Below are 18,667 nucleotides of genomic sequence, written 5' to 3' on the forward strand. Positions count from 1 at the left end.
TTTTTTTTTTGCGGTACGCGGGCCTCTCACTGTTGTGGCCTCTCCTGCTGCGGAGCCCAGGCTCCAGACGCGCAGGCCCAGTGGCCACGGCTCACGGGCCCAGCCGCTGCACGGCATGTGGGATCCTCCTGGACCGGGGCACAAACCCACGTCCCCTGCATCGGCAGGCGGACTCTCAACCACTGTGCCACCAGGGAGGCCCCCATGTCTCTTTTTAATTTGCAGTTTATTTGTTAAAGAGTACAAATTATTTTTCCTGTGAGTTTCCCATACTCTGAATTTTGCTGATTACATCCCTGTGATTTTGTTTAATATTTTCTCTGTCTTGTTCCCTATAAATTGATAGTTGCATCTAGTGCTAATAGAGTTAGGATTGATTATTTTGGCCATACTACTGCAAGAATAGTGGTATATACTTTCAGCAGTGGGTACATTATATCTGTTTGTCTCCTTTTTTGTGATTGTAACAGCTATTGATAGTCAATGCTAAGATCCATTAATTCATTGGAAGTTGAAAAATGGTGGTATTCTATTCTTTCAAGCTTTCTACAATCTTTAGCTGGAATATTTCCACACAGAGAATGTTTCCCTTATTTACCAGTGTTTATGTGGTACAATTTGGTAGGATTATCAGGATAAACGCTTGGTTCTTTGTCTTTATTATTGATTTTTAAAATAATGAGTTGATTCTTTAGGATCCTTCAATAGTGAGCATTTGGGTTTTTTGTTTTATTTGTAGTGTCAATATGAACCCATGCCTTTAAATATATTTGATGTATTTTACTTCATCGAAGTTATTATTATTTTGATACTCAAGTATTTTCATCTCTGGCCAGTGGTAGTCTCTTTAAGTTGGCTCTTACGTCCTTTTCATACAAGTCTGCTGGTCACTGATAGTTTCCTTGCTTTCTGGTGTGACAGGCATTCTAAGTTCATCTTGTACATTTCCTGCCTCAGACCTAGAATGAACTAGTAGAAGAAAGAAAATTAAGTGATTTCAGCATGTTCTTCTGAGGCAGTAATTTTAGCATTTGGAAGCAACTGTGGAGATCAGTTAATATATTATAGTCCACACACGGACCTTAAACATGACTAGTGACATAAAAAATACTCATTGTCAACTAAGCTTCCTATTTTAAACATTAAGTGTTTTGCCTTCTGATTATGTAAGGTGATTTTTTATTTTCTTTGTAGGCTTTGCCAATCAGTCAGAAGATGATCAGGTGAATGTAATGGGTTTTCGCTTCTTAGGAGGTTCCCGAGTTACTCTTCTTGCTTCCAAAACCTCTCGTAAGTAAAGCCATGGTATTATTGCTTTTGAAAACTTCTGTTAAGAACAGTGCATCACAGATCATTGCCACATCAAAGATTTCTGCAAGGGTGATGTTAGATATTGAAAACTAAGCGCCATTATATTAGTTATGAAGATAGAATCCTGTTTTATTAGTGATGCTTAACTTTGGTTTTGGCGATGAGGAGAGTTTGATAGAGGAATTTAAAGAATTTAAAGAACTGAAAAATGTTTTTGAGATAGGTATATGGTGAACTAGGTTTTAGGAGTTACTAGAAACTGGAGTTAATTTTTTGGGGGTATGTGTATATTCTTATATCCTCCTTTTGGACACTTGCAAAGATGAAAGTGAAAGTGAATAACTTTTGCTGAGATTAATCTCAGTAGAATGAAATGTAGTAATTGTATAGTCAAGTTTGAATTTCATACTTAAATATGCTTTATTGATTTGTTTGCTTCATATGAGAATAATGGTTGAAACTACTCAATGTAAAACTGACTTCTGATGTATGTAGATAATGAAGCTACTAAACTCACTGAGTTTTATATACCTTCTTGGAAATAAATTAAAATATTAAGAAAGGAAGTGTTTAACAAATTTTAGGTACACTAAGGGTATTAGGGGAAATGAATGTGTGTGTATGTATATATATATATAAGTCTGAGTACACTCCAATTTTTAAAATCTCTGCCATTTGTACAATGGGTTTCATTTTCTATCAATACTTTATGGATTTGCAGTTTTAGTTGGTTATTTCTTTTATAATTAGAAAATATAGTAAAATAAGGATATGTTCTTTTTGAAAAATGAAGATGTTAACAGGGGGAACATATATACATCCTTATTTTAGAAACTATAATGAAGTTTCTGTGGTTAAAATCATAACAGCTTCTGGAATGCGTAGGTTGGTGGCTAGTGAAATAGATTTGGAAACAACTAAAAATTAAAGAATAAGATACACAAATTAAAGACATTTCTGAGAAGAATGAGAGAATTCTGTACTTTTCGTGGTCTTTGTGATTGGTCATGATTGTAGTCTTCTTTACATTGGCACCATTTTGCTTTGATTAATTTTAATCTTCAGTTGGATGATGGAATCATTTTTGTACATTTCTCTTTGTTAAAATGCTCTCTTTAGTTATACTAAAAAATTGTTGCCAACATTTCTTTGGGAAATTATACTCATCTGTTTGATTTCAGTTGATGATGCTGTATGATGAATCTGCAATTGAGACCATTTAAAAAAGGCAAAAATTTATTTGTGCAAATGAGGGTATTTATGTCCTAATGCATTATATTTATTCATTTTTAGATAAAGTAACTCTTAGAACATTGCTGTTGCCCATAGTTACTTTATCATTCCCTAAATTTCACCAGATATCCATGTATATAACTGATTTATTCACATTCATCTTAATATATGGTAATGAATGCCTTGACACAGCTACAGTGTGGGCAGACAGACTAAATAATGGAATTGGACAGGAACTATTACATAAAGAATCAAATGAACTGTGTAAACTGAAACATGAAGTGTAGCCATTACAATTCCCTGATGGTTATTTTGGCCTCAGTGATGTCCAGAATTCTACCTAGGGAATGTCCTTGGAGATGAAGGGAGATAGATATGAAGAAAATACAATGGGATGGAGTCAAGATCGTGGAGTAGGAGGACACGGAGTTTGTGTCTCCTCACAAGTACGGCACCTACCAGGCACTGGTAGGGGACCACAGACACCTAAGGAGATGGGAGGAACTCCTGAGCAACTGGGTAGGATGTGGGGGTGGGGAGGGAGCGTAGGGAGAGGTGGAGGCAGTTTGGGACCAGTGCCCCTGAGGGGTGGCTGAGGGAGGGGAGGTGCTCGCATGCCTGGAGTGGTCCACTCATGGTGAGGTGAGCAATGGGGATGGGGGAGAGACCCTTGGGGGATTGGAGTGAACACAGCCAGCGTTTCCCCTGCCCACTTGGGCTCTGGGGTGTCTGCTGAGGTCCCAGGCCTGATCCTCTGCCCTCTGAGGCCCCCTCCAGCTGTGTGAGTCCTGAGGGCATGGGAGGGAGGGAGAGGGAGAGGGGAGAGGAAAAGTGGAGGCCAGACGGGATTGGTGGCCCTGGGAGGGGGGGGCGGCTGGGGGAGGGGAGGGGTTCCCACGCTCGGGAGGGTCCCGCTATAGTGAGGGGATCAGCTGGGAGCCTGCTGAGGTCCAGAGCCTGATCCTCTACACTCCGAGGCACCCTGAGCCTAAGCCCCGCCCCCACACCCCCACACCCCCACCCAGGGCCTAACCTCCAAACTCCTCACTCTGAGGCCCCCCTCCGGCCCTGATGCCTTTTCCGGCCCTGCAGGTCCTAAGCCAAGGCCCTGCCCCCACCTAAGCCCCGCCCCCACAGCCAAGACCTTTTCTAGCCTTTTTTTTTTTTTTTAGGTGTGGTTATGTGTTTTTTGTTTTTTTTTTCATGTTTATTTATTTTGGCTGCACTGAGCCTTAGTTGTGGCACACTGGATCTTCGTTGCAACATGTTAAGTTGTGGCATGCATGTGGGATGTAGTTCTCCGACGAGGAATCGAACCCTGGCCCCCTGCATTGGGAGCGTGGAGTCTTAACCACTGGGCCACCAGCGAAGTCCCTATGGTTCTGTTTTACCTTGTTGTTGTTGTTGCATTTATATCTTTATATTTTCTAAAAATTTTTTATTTTTCTAATTTTACTTTATTTTTTATTCTTTGTTATTGTACTGCTCCTTTTTTTTTTTTTTTGCTGCACCATGTGGCTTGCAGGATCTTGATTCCCAGGCTGAGGGGGCAGGCCTGAGCTCCTGTGGTGAGAGAGCTCTGTCCAAACTGCTGGACTAACAGAGAACCTCAGATACCAGGGAATATTAATTGGAGTGAGGTCTCCCAGAGGTCCTCATCTCGGCACCAAGACCCGGCTCTACCCAACTGCCTGCAAACTCCAGTTTTGTTCGCCTCAGGCCAAACGACCAGTAAGACATGAACACAGCCCCACCCATCAAAAAAAAAAAGACATGACAAACAAATATGTTACAGACAAAGGAGCAAGGTAAAAACCTACAAGACCAAATAAATGAAGAGGAAATAGGCAAACTACCTGAAAAAGAATTCAGAGTAATGATAGTAAAGATGATCCAAAATCTAGGAAATAGGATGGAGGCACAGATTGAGAAAATACAAGAAATGTTTAACAAAGACCTAGAAGAACTAAAGAACAAACAAACAATGATGAACAACACAATATCTGAAATGAAAAATACACTAGAAGGAATCAATAGCAGAATTACTGAGGCAGAATAACAAATAAGTGAGCTGGAAGATAGGATGGTGGAAATAACTGCTGAGGAGCAGAATAAAGAAAAAAAGAATGAAAAAAATTGAGGACAGTCTCAGAGACCTCTGGGACAACATTAAACACACCAACATTCAAATTATAGGGGTTGCAGAAGAAGAAGAGAAAGAGTCTTAGAAAATATTTGAAGAGGTTATAATTGAAAACTTTCCTAACATGGGAAAGGAAATAGCCACCCAAGTCCAGGAAGTGCAGAGAGTCCCATACAGGATAAACCCTAGGAGAAACACACCCAGACACGTATTAATCAAACTAACAAAAATTAAATTCAAAGAAGAATATTAAAAGCAGCAAGGGAAAAGCAACAAATAACAAACAAGGGAATCCCCTTAAGGTTATCAGCTGATTTTTCAGTAGAAACTCTGCAGCCCAGAAGGGAGTGGCATGATGTATTTAAAGTGATGAAAGGGGAAAACCTACAACCAAGATTACTCTACCCAGCAAAGATCTCACTCAGATTCGATGGAGAAATCAAAAGCTTTATAGACAAGCAAAAGCTAAGAGAATTCAGCACCACCAAACCAGCTTTACAACAAATGCTAAAGGACCTTCTCTAGGTGGGAAATACAGAGAAGAAAAAGACCCACAAAAACAAACCCAAAACGATTAAGAAAATGGTAATTGGAACAGACATATCAATAATTACCTTGAATGTAAATGGATTAAATGCTCCAACCAAGACACAGACTGGCTGAATGGATACAAAAACAAGACCCATATATATGCTGTCTATAAGAAACCCACTTCAGACCTAGGGACACATACAGACTGAAAGTGAGGGGATGGAAAAAGATATTCTATGCATATGGAAAACACAAGAAAGCTGGAGTAACAATACTCATATCAGATAAAATAGACTTTAAAATAAAGACTATTATAAGAGATAAGAAAGGACACTATATAATGATCAAGGGATCAATCCAAGGAGAAAACATAACAATTATAAATATTTATACACCCAACATAGGAGCACCTCAATACAAAAGGCAAATGCTAGTAGCCTTTAAAAGGAAAATCGACAGTAACACAATAATAGTGGGGGCCTTTAACACCCCACTTCCCCCAAAAGACAGATCATCCAGACAGAAAATAAATAAGGAAACACAAGCTTTAAATGACACAATAGACCAGATAGATTTAAATGATATTTATAGGACATTCCACCCGAAAGCGACAGAATACACTTTCTTCTCAAGTGCACACGGGACATTCTCCAGGATAGATCATATCTTGGGTCACAAATCAAGCCTTGGTAAATTCAAGAAAATTGAAAACGTATCAAGTATCTTTTCCAACCACAATACTATGAGACTAGATACCAATTACAGGAAAAAGTCTGTAAAAAGTACAAGCAAATGGAGGCTAAACAATATGCTACTAAATAACCAGAGATCACTGAAGAAATCAAAGAGGAAATCAGAAAATACCTAGAAACAAATGACAATGAAAACACGACAACCCAAAACCTATGGGTTGCAGCAACAGCAGTTCTAAGAGGGAAGTTTATAGCAAAACAATCCTACCTCAAGAAACAAGAAACATCTCAAATAATCAACCTAACCTTACACCTAAAGCAATTAGAGAAAGAAGAACAAAAATACCCCAAAGTTAGCAGAAGGAAAGAAATCATAAAAATCAGATCAGAAATAAATGAAAGAGAAATGAAGGAAATGATAGCAAAGATCAATAAAACTAAAAGTTGGTTCTTTGAGAAGATAAACAAAATGATAAGCCATTAGCCAGACTCATCAAGAAAATAAGGGTGAAGACTCAAATCAATAGAATTAGAAATGAAAAAGGAGAAGTATCAACTGACCCTGCAGAAATACAAAGGATCATGACAGATTATTAAAAGCAAGTATATGCAAATAAAATGGAAAACCTGGAATAAATGGACGAATTCTGAGAAAATCACAACCTTCTGAGACTGAACCAGGAAGAAATAGAAAATATAAACAGACCAATCACAAGCACTGAAATTGAGACTGTGATTTAAAATCTTCCAACAAAAGCCCAGGACCAGATGGCTTCACAGGCGAATTCTGTCAAACATTTAGAGAAGAGCTAACACCTATATCCTTCTCAAACTATTCCAAAATATACCAGAGGGAGGAACACTCCCACACTCATTCTACAAGGCCACCACCGTCACCCTGATACCAAAACCAGACAAAGATGTCACAAAGAAAGTAAACTGCAGGCCAATATCACTGATGAACATAGATACAAAAATCCTCAATAAAATACTAGCCAACAGAATCCAACAGCACATTAAAAGGATCATACACCATGATGAAGTGGGGTTTATCCCAGGAATGCAAGGATTCTTCAATATATGCGAATCAATCAATGTGATACACGATATTTACAAATTGAACGAAAAATACCGTATGATCATCTCAATAGATGCAGAAAAAGCTTTCAATAAAATTCAACACCCATTTATGATAAAAACCCTCCAGAAAGTAGGCTTGGAGGGAACTTACCTCAACATAATAAAGGCCATATATGACAAACCCACAGCCAAGATCGTTTTCAGTGGTGAAGAACTGTGTAACCATTTCGTCTAAGATCTGGAACAAGACAAGGTTGCCTACTCTCGCCACTGTTATTCAACGTAGGTTTGAAAGTTTTAGCCACAGCAATCTGAGAAGAAAATGAAATAAAAGGAATCCAAATAGGGAAAGACGACGTAAAGCTGTCTGTTTGCAGATGACATGATACCATACATACAGAATCCTAAGGATGCTACCAGAAAGCTACTAGAGCTAATCAATGAATTTGGTAAAGTAGCAGGATACAAAATTAATGCTCAGAAACCTCTTGCATTCCTATACGCTAATGATGAATAATCTGAAAGACAAATTAAGGAAACACTCCTATTTACCATTGCAAGAAAAAGAATAAAAAACCTAGGAATAGGGCTTCCCTGGTGGTGCAGTGGTTGAGAGTCCGCCTGCTGATGCAGGGGACACGGGTTCGTGCCCCGGTCCGGGAAGATCCCACATGCCACGGAGCGGCTGTGCCCGTGAGCCATGGCCACTGAGCCTGTGTGTCCGGAGCCTGCGCTCCATAACGGGAGAGGCCACAACAGTGAGAGGCCCGTGTAACGCAAAAAAAAAAAAAAAAAAAAGAAAAAAAAAGAATGAAGTTGGAACACTCCTTAATACCATACACAAAAAGAAACTCAAAATGGAGTAAAGATGTAAATGTAAGGTCAGACACTATTAAACTCTTAGTAGAAATCATAGGCAGAACACTCTATGACATAAAACACAGCAAGATCCTTTTTGACCCACCTCCTAGAGACATGGAAATAAAAACAAAAGTAAACAAACGGGACCTAATGAAACTTAAAAGCTTTTGCACAGCAAAGGAAACCATAAACGAGACTAAAAGACAACCCTCAGGATGGGAGAAAATATTTGCAAATGAAGCAATTGACAAAGGATTAATTTCCAGAATTTACAAGCAGCTCAATATCAATAAAGCAGACAACCCAATCCAAAAGTGGGCAGAAGACCTAAATAGACATTTCTCCAAAGAAGGTGTACAGATTGCCAACAAACACATGAAAGGATGCTAAACATCAGTAATCATTAGAGAAATGCAGATCAAAACTACAATGAGGTATCACCTCACACTGGTCAGAGTGGCCATCATCAATAAATCTAGAAACAATAAATGCTGGAGAGGGTGGGGAGAAAAGGGAGCCCTCTTGCAGTGTTGGTGGGAATGTAAATTGATACAGCCACTATGGAGAACAGTATGGAGTTTCCTTAAAAAACTAAAAACAGAGCTACCATACGACCCAGCAACCCCACTACTCGGCGTATACCCTGAGAAAACCATAATTCAAAAAGAGTCATGTACCACAATGTTCATTTCAGCTCTATTTACAATAGCCAGGACATGGAAGCAACCTAAGTGTCCATTGATACTTAGAAGATGTGGCACATATACATGATGGAATATTACTCAGCCATAAAAAGAAACGAAATTGAGTTATTTGTAGTGAGGTGGGTGGACCTAGAGTCTGTCATACAGACTGAAGTAAGTCAGAAAGAGAAAAATAAATACTGTATGCTAACACATATATATGGAATGTAAAAAAAAAAAAACAAAAGGTTCTGAAGAAAGTAGGCGCAGGACAGGAATAAAGACACAGATGTAGAGAATGGACTTGAGGACACAGGGAGGGGAAAGGGAAGCTGGGAAGAAGTGAGAGAGTGCCATGGACCTATATGTACTGCCAAGTGTAAAATAGATAGCTAGTCAGAAGCAGCCGCATAGCACAGGGAGATCAGCTCGGTGCTTTGTGACCACCTAGAGGGGTGGGATAGGGAGGGTGGGAAGGAGACGGAAGAGGGAGGAGATATGGGGATTTATATATATGTATAGCTGATTCACTTTGTTATAAAGCAGAAACTAACACACATTTGTGAAGCAATTATACTCCAAAAAAGATGTTTAAAAAAAAAAAAAAGACTGGAGTGAGGGGAAGACTGGGGAAGCTCCAAGGGGAATGATATGACAGCAGAGAATACCAGGGTGTTTGCCATGCACCATGGCAGGCATACTTAGTGTATTTTATTCCTTATATAATTGAAAAGAGTATGACTAGGGGAATGAGAGCAGATATATTCTTGAATTCTGGCTGAGGGTGACAAATTGAAGTTAAAAACCAATTTAAAGAGGTAATATATTTATAGAATTTGTCAACGTACCTTTGGGAATATAAATAAATATTTCACATGCACGTATCGTATTACCTTAAGTTCCTTAAGCAAAAAGACTAAGGTAATTTTTGTACTCCCAACATTTCTTTCTTTATGAAATTGCACATAATAATTGCTCAATAAATGGTGAACTTAATAAAGTATGTAACTTTGATCTCAGAAAGTGTACAGTCTCTTTGCAGAGACTGAATATAATCATCTGGAAAGTTAAATAAGAGTACATGGTTGGGGCTTCCCTGGTGGCACAGTGGTTGAGAGTCCGCCTGCTGATGCAGGGGACGTGGGTTCGTGCCCCGGTCCGGGAAGACCCCACATGCTGCAGAGCGGCTGTGCCCGTGAGCCATGGCCGCTGAGCCTGTGTGTCCGGAGCCTGTGCTCCGCAACGGGAGAGGCCCACATACCACAAAAAAAAAAAGAGTACATGGTTGTATGTATTAAGTGCACAGTAAACTGTAGAATTCTCTATATAAATTCAGAGAAAATGCAATGTTATGAGGTGGTTAAAATTGATAGATAATCTTTGGATTAATTGCTAAAGTTCCAATCCCTGCTCTGTTATTAATTGGCTATATGACCTTGCAGATTATTTAAACTCTTCTGTTGCTATGTTTATTCTTCTGTAAAATGGGGCTATTGTTATATAGCCAATAGCCTATTGGGCTGTTGAGGTTTAAACAAGAGAGTGAATGTGCAGTGCTTTAGATAGTGATTGGCACATATAAGGCTTCTATAGATGGTAGAGAAATAAAGGTTTCTTGGGGTAGGTGAGACTGAAGCCAGATCCTGAGGAATAGGTAGAGTTTAGACAATTGGGGAAGAAGGTTATATATCATGAATTATAGGTCTGACATTTAAATTGCTTTGTGACCTTTGGCAAGTCTCTGAAATTCTCTGTGCCTGGTTTTCCTTCTTATAAAAAATGGGTTTTTGTAGTTATAGTGCCTGATGTATGCATAGCTGGTGCTCTTATCATAGTTGCTCTTATCATAGATGTGGTTATTGTCACTGATGTCATCATCATTGTCATCATTGTTGTCATCATAATCATCAGGGTAGGAGATAGACAAGACTTTGGCTGTCTTGGAGCTGATGTTTCAGGGAATGGAGGGAACGGAGGGAACCAAGATTTATAATTGGGGAAGGGTCTTATTGCAAAATCTCTCTTCAAATGAAAGAACTATTAGAAAAATAGAGAACTTTGATTATGATTACAGGGATTTAAGCTGCCTACTGTGTCCAGGATGTGGGCTTTCTATAGAATAAATTTTATTTCACATCAATTTTTTGAAACAAACTAATGATACCAGGTTGTACTTTTGCAATGGCTGTTTTCTTACCTTTTTTTGTTATGTTTGTTTGTTTTTTACCTTTTGAGTAAAGCTCTTTTTAGAAGGATCCAAATTTTGCGTTTTTACCATACTGAAACCTATTATAAGATACGTAGTTAAAATGACTATGCAGCTTGCTGTTGTGACCACATACCTTTGGAATGAGCTTTGAAAATGTTAAGTTGTTGATGCAGAAAATCACGATAAGGCAGTAGAATTATTTTTATTAAGCCAGTAGAAATTATATGTATATTCCAAAAAAGAAATCTTTGTCCTTTTGGTATTCATGTCAGAGTTAGTGATAATTCATATAGTTTCAGCTACTAGTTATGTGTTAATAAGCCTTTTCCTTAATTATTTTTCTCTTTAGAACGATATCGCATCCAGAGTGAACAATTTGAGGATCTTTGGCTCATAACAAATGAGCTTATTATCCGCCTTCAGGAATATTTTGAAAAACAGGGAATCAAAGATTTCGCATGTTCTTTTTCTGGATCTATGCCCCTTCAAGAATATTTCGAGTTGATCGATCATCATTTTGAGGTGTGTATGATAATAACCTGTATCATCTGTAATTTTTCAATATACAAAAGCAAGATGCTACAGAGGTAAGGATTCTAGTATACATGCTATTAGGCAGTGTACATCAAGTTGTTATTCTTATGTGGATGGTGGGGTTGTGAATCTGTTCCTGCCCTTTTGCCCAGTTTGTGATCAATTGCAGACTTGTACAGAGTGTCTGCCTGGAGCTGTGGTCTGGCCTCAGAACAGAGCTGGTTTAATTCTCCCACATGGGGATTTAACCTTTGACCCCAATAACCCAGTGTTAAAACTATTTGAGCTTATTGGCAGCCAATTGGCTAACTAATTCTAGCAGGCCATAAATGAGGTGTGATTATAAAGTAAAGTGATTTTTCCTTTTCATTTTTAACAAGCACACCAGAACTTCTGCATCTGAATGAGGGTTAATCACGTAAAATATTCTCCAGTATCTGGCGCAATGGGTGCTTAGTAAATGCTGAATGATTAAATGTCTAAATTAATGAGATCTGACAGTGACTTTGTTGCCTGGATATGTTTGCATTTCTTCTTTGGAAGTACCTTCAGAGCCTGTGTTAGATTCTCTTGAGTATCTTGAGGGTGTCAAATCTTCATCCTTTGAAGATTGATTTGATATTTGGAAATAGTCAGGAGTCATGTTTTGTGAAAAAAATTGGACAATGAAAGTCATTGTTTTAAGTCCCATGTGTTAAAAAAAAATTCACCAGGCTCTTCTTATTTGCCTATAAGTAGACCCTGTAGGGAATTACAAAGAGGAATTTCAAAAAAATTTTGCACTTTGTTTAAGGAAACATTGGTTCCCTAGAGTGGCTACTTTTTAAGGAATCAATAGGTTTTTGCATTTCAATTTGTAAACTATGGTGTGTGTTGTGTGTGTGTGTGTGTGTTAGTGAGAGAGAGGATGAGAGAGAGAAAGAGGGAGTGAGAGAGAGAACACGTCATGTAAATTGTCAGTCACATGAACATTCTACTTAATGTTCAGTCCCTTGAACATTCTAAAGAGCATTGACTTTAACCTACAAATAAAGACTTCTTTGAATACAGTGTGAACATAAAGGGAAAATTTCAGCGCATACCATCCAATTGCAGATAACACGGCATTGTCAGATAAATTGAATTTATTTGGGTCTTCCCTCATCTAAGCTGATAATATTGTATAGGACAGTATACTTTGACCAAATTGTGGCACCAAAATCAATAGTTCGGGAAATATGTTTAGGTACTCTAAGTATTGAGAACCTTTATAATTCTCTAGGATATATCTTAAGAAATTCGTGCTTCACTGTGCAAAACTGGGGTCCAGTGACTTATGGAAGAGAGTCCACAGAAAGACTATACTAATTACCTATTTGTAATATTTAAAATAAAAAAATATTAGATTCTAATTGACTATGTTTGACATACAGTCCGCCTCCCTCCTCCCCGCCTTATTTGCTGGCTAGTAAATCCCTGGAGTTTCTACATCAGGGACATTTCCTTTCTGGGGAGGGACTTAGGGAATGTGGTGAACTATAGGCACTTTTGTTACACAGTTAAAAAGGGCATGCTTATACTTCCTTTGCTCTCTGGCCCCGCTCTATTTTTTTTTTTTTTTTTTTTTGCGGTACGCGGGCCTCTCACTGTTGTGGCCTCTCCCGTTGCGGAGCACAGGCTCCAGAGGCCATGGCTCATGGGCCCAGCCGCTCCGCAGCATGTGGGATCTTCCCAGACCCGGACACGAACCCACATCCCCTGCATCGGCAGGTGGACTCTCAACCACTGCGCCACCAGGGAAGCCCTACTTACTTTTTTTTTTTTTTTTTTAATATGACTTTAAACTTTGAATCAAGGTGGCTTTTGGAATCTATGTGTCCCTTAGTGTAAGCTCCCTGAAAACAGGAATTTTTGTCTGTTTTATTCATTGTTGTAATTCCTAGAGTCTAGAACACTGCGTGGCACTAAGATCAATAAATATTTGTTAAATGTTGAAATTTTGACATGTGAAAACATTTCAATCACTGCTGTTTTGTTACTCGTTCAAAGGAATGATAACCTGGCTAATGTCTCAGTTTTGAGAATATTTAAAAAAATTTTTGTTTCATGAATTGAGGAATAAAGTATTATAGCAGGAAATCATATAATTAAAAGGGTGAATTATTGATAACTCTAATATTCTTTTTTAAAAATTTAGTTGTTATGTTACTTAACTTTTGGTAATGAAAGTTTTTTTTTTTTCCTTCAAGAGAATATACTTTGATTTAGTTAGCTACTTAATGCTTCTGAAACTGGGGTTAAAAGAAGTTAATAAAATTCCAAGTTTTTTTTCCAATCATGTGTCTGTTCTCCATACATGCACTGAAAAGGTAAGGAAGTTTGGTTTGATATCAGAAATGTAAACTATAATATGTTTGATTTCTGAACATTTTGAATATGATATTTACTTCAGAACTAGTTATGACTGTTTTGTTAAGTTGAATTAGCAGTTCACATGATCTGCATTCATGGAGTATTCCCTATGACTTTGACTAGCTTTCTTTATTTTAATTTATTAAATTCAAAAGTTGTGAGAGGAGTTATACTGAAAAGAGTCGTTTCTGATTCTCATCCTCCCACTATTCAGTCTCCTCTTTGGAGGCAATTTTTGGTGTACAGTTTCTTGTGACCTTTCTAGAACTATTCTATGCAGTCACAACTATGTTACTATATAGATTAAAAAAAATACATGAATGATATTCTGTATTTCAGTTTTGCTTTGTTTCATTCAGTGCATCTTTGGCTAGCATTGCTTATCAGTACCTGGTGGTCCTGCAAAGTCCTCTTTATTTATTCAACCTGTTCCTCTATTGATGAGTATTTTGATTATTAACATTATCTTACTATAATAGCAACAGAAAAAATCCTATAATGAATATCCTTGTGTGTACATTACTTTTTGCAAGCTCACCCCTAGGATAAATTCCTGGAAGTGGGATTGCCAGGTCAAACGCTGTATGTTTGAGAGCTATTTGTACTAACTTTTCTGTGAATTTTGCCCACTTTTCTATTGGATTGTTGCTCTTCTTCTTACTCATTTGTTTGGGTTGTGGTCCTTTTTCATCAGTTTGTAGATGCTTTCTAGATATTATAGGCATGGTTTTTTGTCTCTGTGGTTATTGCTATTATTTTTTACAGTTTGCTGTTTGTCTTATCACTTTACTTATAATGTTTTTCTCTACCTTTTTTCTTAACCACTTAGAATTAAAAAAATGTTTTTTAGTTAGTAATTTATCAGGGGTGTGTGTGTGTATGTGTGGCTTTTGACTTATAAAGATCTGTCTCATGCTAAGATTATTTTTAAAAATATAATTTTCTAATGCTTTGTTGTGTTTAAACTTTTGATTCCTCTGCAATTGATTTTGTTGTAAAGACTGGGGGAAAAATCCTTGTTCCTTTTTTCCCTTATGTATTTAATCAGTTATCACAAACATTTATTGAATGATCTATCTTTACCCCAATGACAACTGGGCCATTTTTACTAAATTTCTATTTGACCTATTTCACTGTATCATCTATGTATTTATGTATCAAATATCACAGTTTTAATTCTCTAAACTGTGTAACACACTTAAATTTCTTCTTTACTCTTTTCAAACTTTTATTGGCATTGCCAGTATCCTTACTTTAGACACGTTTTGTTGTGCACATTTAACCTGAATTAAAGAAATTCTTCATTGTAGTTGCGGATAAATGGTGAAAAATTAGAAGAACTCTTATCTGAAAGAGCTGTACAATTTCGGGCCATTCAACGCCGGCTATTAACAAGGTTCAAAGATAAAACACCTGCTCCTCTCCAACACCTGGACACCTTGCTAGATGGAACTTACAAGCAGGTTAGTATAATAACAGTGATAGTTTTATACTACTGGATATAATTTTTTCCCTCACCCTAGAGTCATGTACCAGACTATCAAGATAAGGTATTTCTTTCCTATGTATTATGGAGCAGGAAATAGCACACAAGCTTTAGAGTCAGAATTTAAAGTCAAGCTCTGCCACTTTCTAATTATGTGACCTTGCGTAAATTAGATTAGATCCATCCATATTTTACTTCCCAGGGTTGTTGTGAGGATTTTCCATCTTTTATGTGAAGCACCCAGCTTAATGCCAGGCACATAGGATATGCTCGATAAATAGTACTATTATGATTAGTGTTATTATTGGACAATTCTTAGTACATCCCATAATTATCATCATAATTCTCAAATTGTCTTATAGAGCAATTAGATTACACTTCTAGTTTTATGTCAGTTGATGCTTTGAGATGGAATTCTTTTTTTAAAATTTATTTTATTAAAGTGTAGTTGATTTACAATGTGTAAATGTCTGCTGTACAGCAAAGTGATTCAGTTATACATATATACATTCTTTTTCGTATTCTTTTCCATTATGGTTAATCACAGGATATTGAATATAGTTCCCTGTGCTATAGAGTAAGACCTTGTTGTTCATCCATTCTGTATATAATAGTTTGCATCTGCTAATCCCAAACTCCCAATCCATCCTGCACCACCCCCTTGGCAACCACAAGTCTGTTCTCTATGTCTGTGAGTCTCTTTCATAGGTAAGTTCATTTATGTCATATTTTATATTCCACATATAAGTGATATCATATGGTATTTGTCTTTCTCTTTCTGACTTACTACACTTAGTACGAGAATCTCTAGGTCCATCCATGTTGCTGTAATCACATTATTTCATTCTTTTTAATGGCTGAGTAGTATTCCATTGTATATATGTACCACGTCTTCTTTATCTGTTCATCTGTCATTGGACATTTAGGTTGTTTCCATGTCTTGGCTGTTGTGAATAGTGCTATGAATAGTAGGGGTGCATGTACCTTTTTGAATTATAGTTTTGTCTGGATATATACCTAGGAGTGGGCTTGCTGGATCATATGGCACCTCTATTTTTAGTTTTTAAGGAGCCTCCATACTGCTTTCCATAGTGGCCACACCAACTTATATTCCCACCAACAGTGTAGGAGGGTTCCCTTTTCTCCATACCCTCTCCAGCATCTGTTATTTGTAGACTTTTTAATGATGGCCATTCTGACCGTTGTGAGGTGGTGCCTCACTGCAGCTTTGATTTGCATTTCTCTAATAATTAGCGATGTTGAGCATCTTTTCATGTGTCTGTTGGTCATGAGATGGAATTCTTAAATAGCCCTTTGTTCTAAATCAAAAAGTCTATTTTCTTCATCTTCCTGATTCGTCCTTCTACCAGTGGTTTATCATTTGCATGACTAGGGTGGTCTGGGTCTCACTCTTAAGGTATTATGTCTTCAAAAACTATTCAAAATTATCATCTCAGGCTTGAAATAATAATTTTTAAAATTCAAATTTCATGGGTCATGCCTCTGCCAGTTCCACTATAAAGAAGTCAGCTTTGAATAACTGCATTATGTCTTCTCATATTTCTATACAATATCACTGATCTGTTTCAGAATCGGTGTTGGTGATATGAATATTCTGTTGATTTTTTGATTGAATTTTTTTGTTGAGATAGTTGTGTATTCCCATGCAGTTATAACAAAAAATACAGCTAAATCTCATGTATCCTTTACCCACTTTCTTCCAGTAGTAGCATTTTGTAAAACTATAGCATAATATCACAACCAGGGTATTGACATTGATAAAATCTATAGATTTTCTTCAGATTTCCACAATTTTACTTATACTCATTTGTGGGTGTATTAAGTTCTATACAGTTTTATCACACATGCAGGTTTGTGTATCCACCACCACATTCAAGACACCAAACAGCTCCATCACACAAGACTCCCTCATGTTGCCTTTTATTAACAGAACTCCCCTCCCGTCCACTGCTCTCTACCACATTCTGTTGTTTTTGAAAGAACGAATCAGGTATTTTTTTTTTATAGTTGGCTTTTCTAGAGGAAAGAAAAATAGCTTACCATGTAAACATCAATAAATGTATCGATAATACATTTGCTTCTTGAAATTTTCATTATTATTTGAAAATTAGTAGCAATTTGAGGGACAGTCTATAACAATAGTAGGGTATTGGAAAGAACACTGGGCTTGAAGTCCAAAGACCCCAGTTCTGTCACTTATTAGCTATGCGGCTTTTGGCAATTCCCTTACCTTCCCAGAACTTCAGTTTCTTTCTATAAAATGGAATAACTACTCACTGTGTTGTTACAAAGATTCTATTCCATAATGGATGTAGAAATGCTTGGTAAATTGTTCTACAAATATAGACTGCCAATTTCTTTTGTGCTGGAGCAATTATGTGACTCTTAGGTTAGTAGACACTAACGCTCTTTCTGTTCCAGACTTCTTTTTTCTCTCTTTGGTACACTTTTTGTTTTGGTTTGTTTTTCATTTTCTTTCTTTTTTTCCTCCTCCTTCTTCTTCATATCTCTTTGATGACGTATCTCATTCTTAGGTTTCCTGCCACACCTGCACTTGGGGCTGAAGAAACACTGAATCTTATCTTTAATGGTGCTGTATCTTTTTGTGGACACAATGGCAGAGGGGTCTTTAAAGGGGTTTGATGAGGGTGCTTGATTTAATGCTTTCCATATTTTCTATATAGCAAGACTTCCTTTGTCTTTTATACATTCTCAGTTCTGGGGTTTATTTTTTTCTGCTTAACTCCAGGTTGGGTTTTTCCATGATTTTTAGTATGGACAAGATGATCAAAACCATAGCGTTTTGCTTGAATCTATGTGTTAAGTCTCCATTCTTTTTAGATCAAAAAAGAGAATGAACAAGCTTTTGAAAGAAACATATGAATACTATAAGAAATTTGACTTAGTTTTAATGCAATTTACTACTTAGTTTTATTATATATATTAAGATTATACAAAATGCTAAATTCTCGAACTTAGTTCTTTATCATCTTCTCAGAAATATGATCACTTTTGTATGATTTTGTGGCTTTCTAGACCTCTTTTCTTTGCATTCAAAAACAAAATGTTGTTTTGTGAGGCTAAAAAATTCATAAATAGTATCATACTATATGTATTAGTCTGCCTCTCTTCTGTGTTTTTCTTCCAACAGTATGTACTGGAGCTCTTTTCACACTATGTAGATCTACTTCTCTGTTTGTAATGGCTGCATAGTATTCTGTAATCTAGACATTCTGTAGTATGGAAAAACACAGTTTATTGAAAGATAAATCTTAAAAATAGTTTTAATGCTGAGTCTAACACTGAGAAAAATCCCTTTTAGACAATTCTATTGTGACTAGACAGGTGTATGACATACCTCACTATCACATACCTTTGGTTTAGTGTAAACTTATCTTTATACTTTGCCTGGCTAGGGGGCAGATTACTTGGATGACTTACTTGGCAGATTAGCCAAGCCCATGAAGTAATGATTTGTGCTAGAGCCTGTCC

The 18,667-nt window shown here is 37.2% G+C and overlaps 1 protein-coding gene across 5 annotated transcripts in view; it reads left to right on the plus strand.

Annotated features, from left to right (window-relative positions):
* Positions 1–18,667, plus strand: part of BBS9 (Bardet-Biedl syndrome 9) — a 449,627-nt gene that overhangs the window by 211,843 nt on the left and 219,117 nt on the right. For 3 of the 5 annotated variants that reach the window (XR_003795236.1, XM_029233591.1, XM_029233589.1), the window contains 4 exons: positions 1,195–1,290; positions 11,093–11,265; positions 13,506–13,625; positions 14,979–15,131. Coding sequence is in view for 4 of the 5 variants with exons in the window: in XM_029233591.1 (XP_029089424.1) it covers positions 1,195–1,290; positions 11,093–11,265; positions 13,506–13,625; positions 14,979–15,131 (542 nt within the window). In the remaining variant the exon portion in view is untranslated. The remainder of the gene's footprint in view (positions 1–1,194; positions 1,291–11,092; positions 11,266–13,505; positions 13,626–14,978; positions 15,132–18,667) is intronic. The other 2 variants (XM_029233592.1, XM_029233593.1) reach the window with 1 other exon arrangement.

Source organism: Monodon monoceros, unplaced genomic scaffold, assembly GCF_005190385.1.
Source record: "Monodon monoceros isolate NGI ecotype Baffin Bay Population unplaced genomic scaffold, NGI_Narwhal_1 Super_Scaffold_2, whole genome shotgun sequence".
Classification (NCBI taxonomy): Eukaryota; Metazoa; Chordata; class Mammalia; order Artiodactyla; family Monodontidae; genus Monodon; species Monodon monoceros.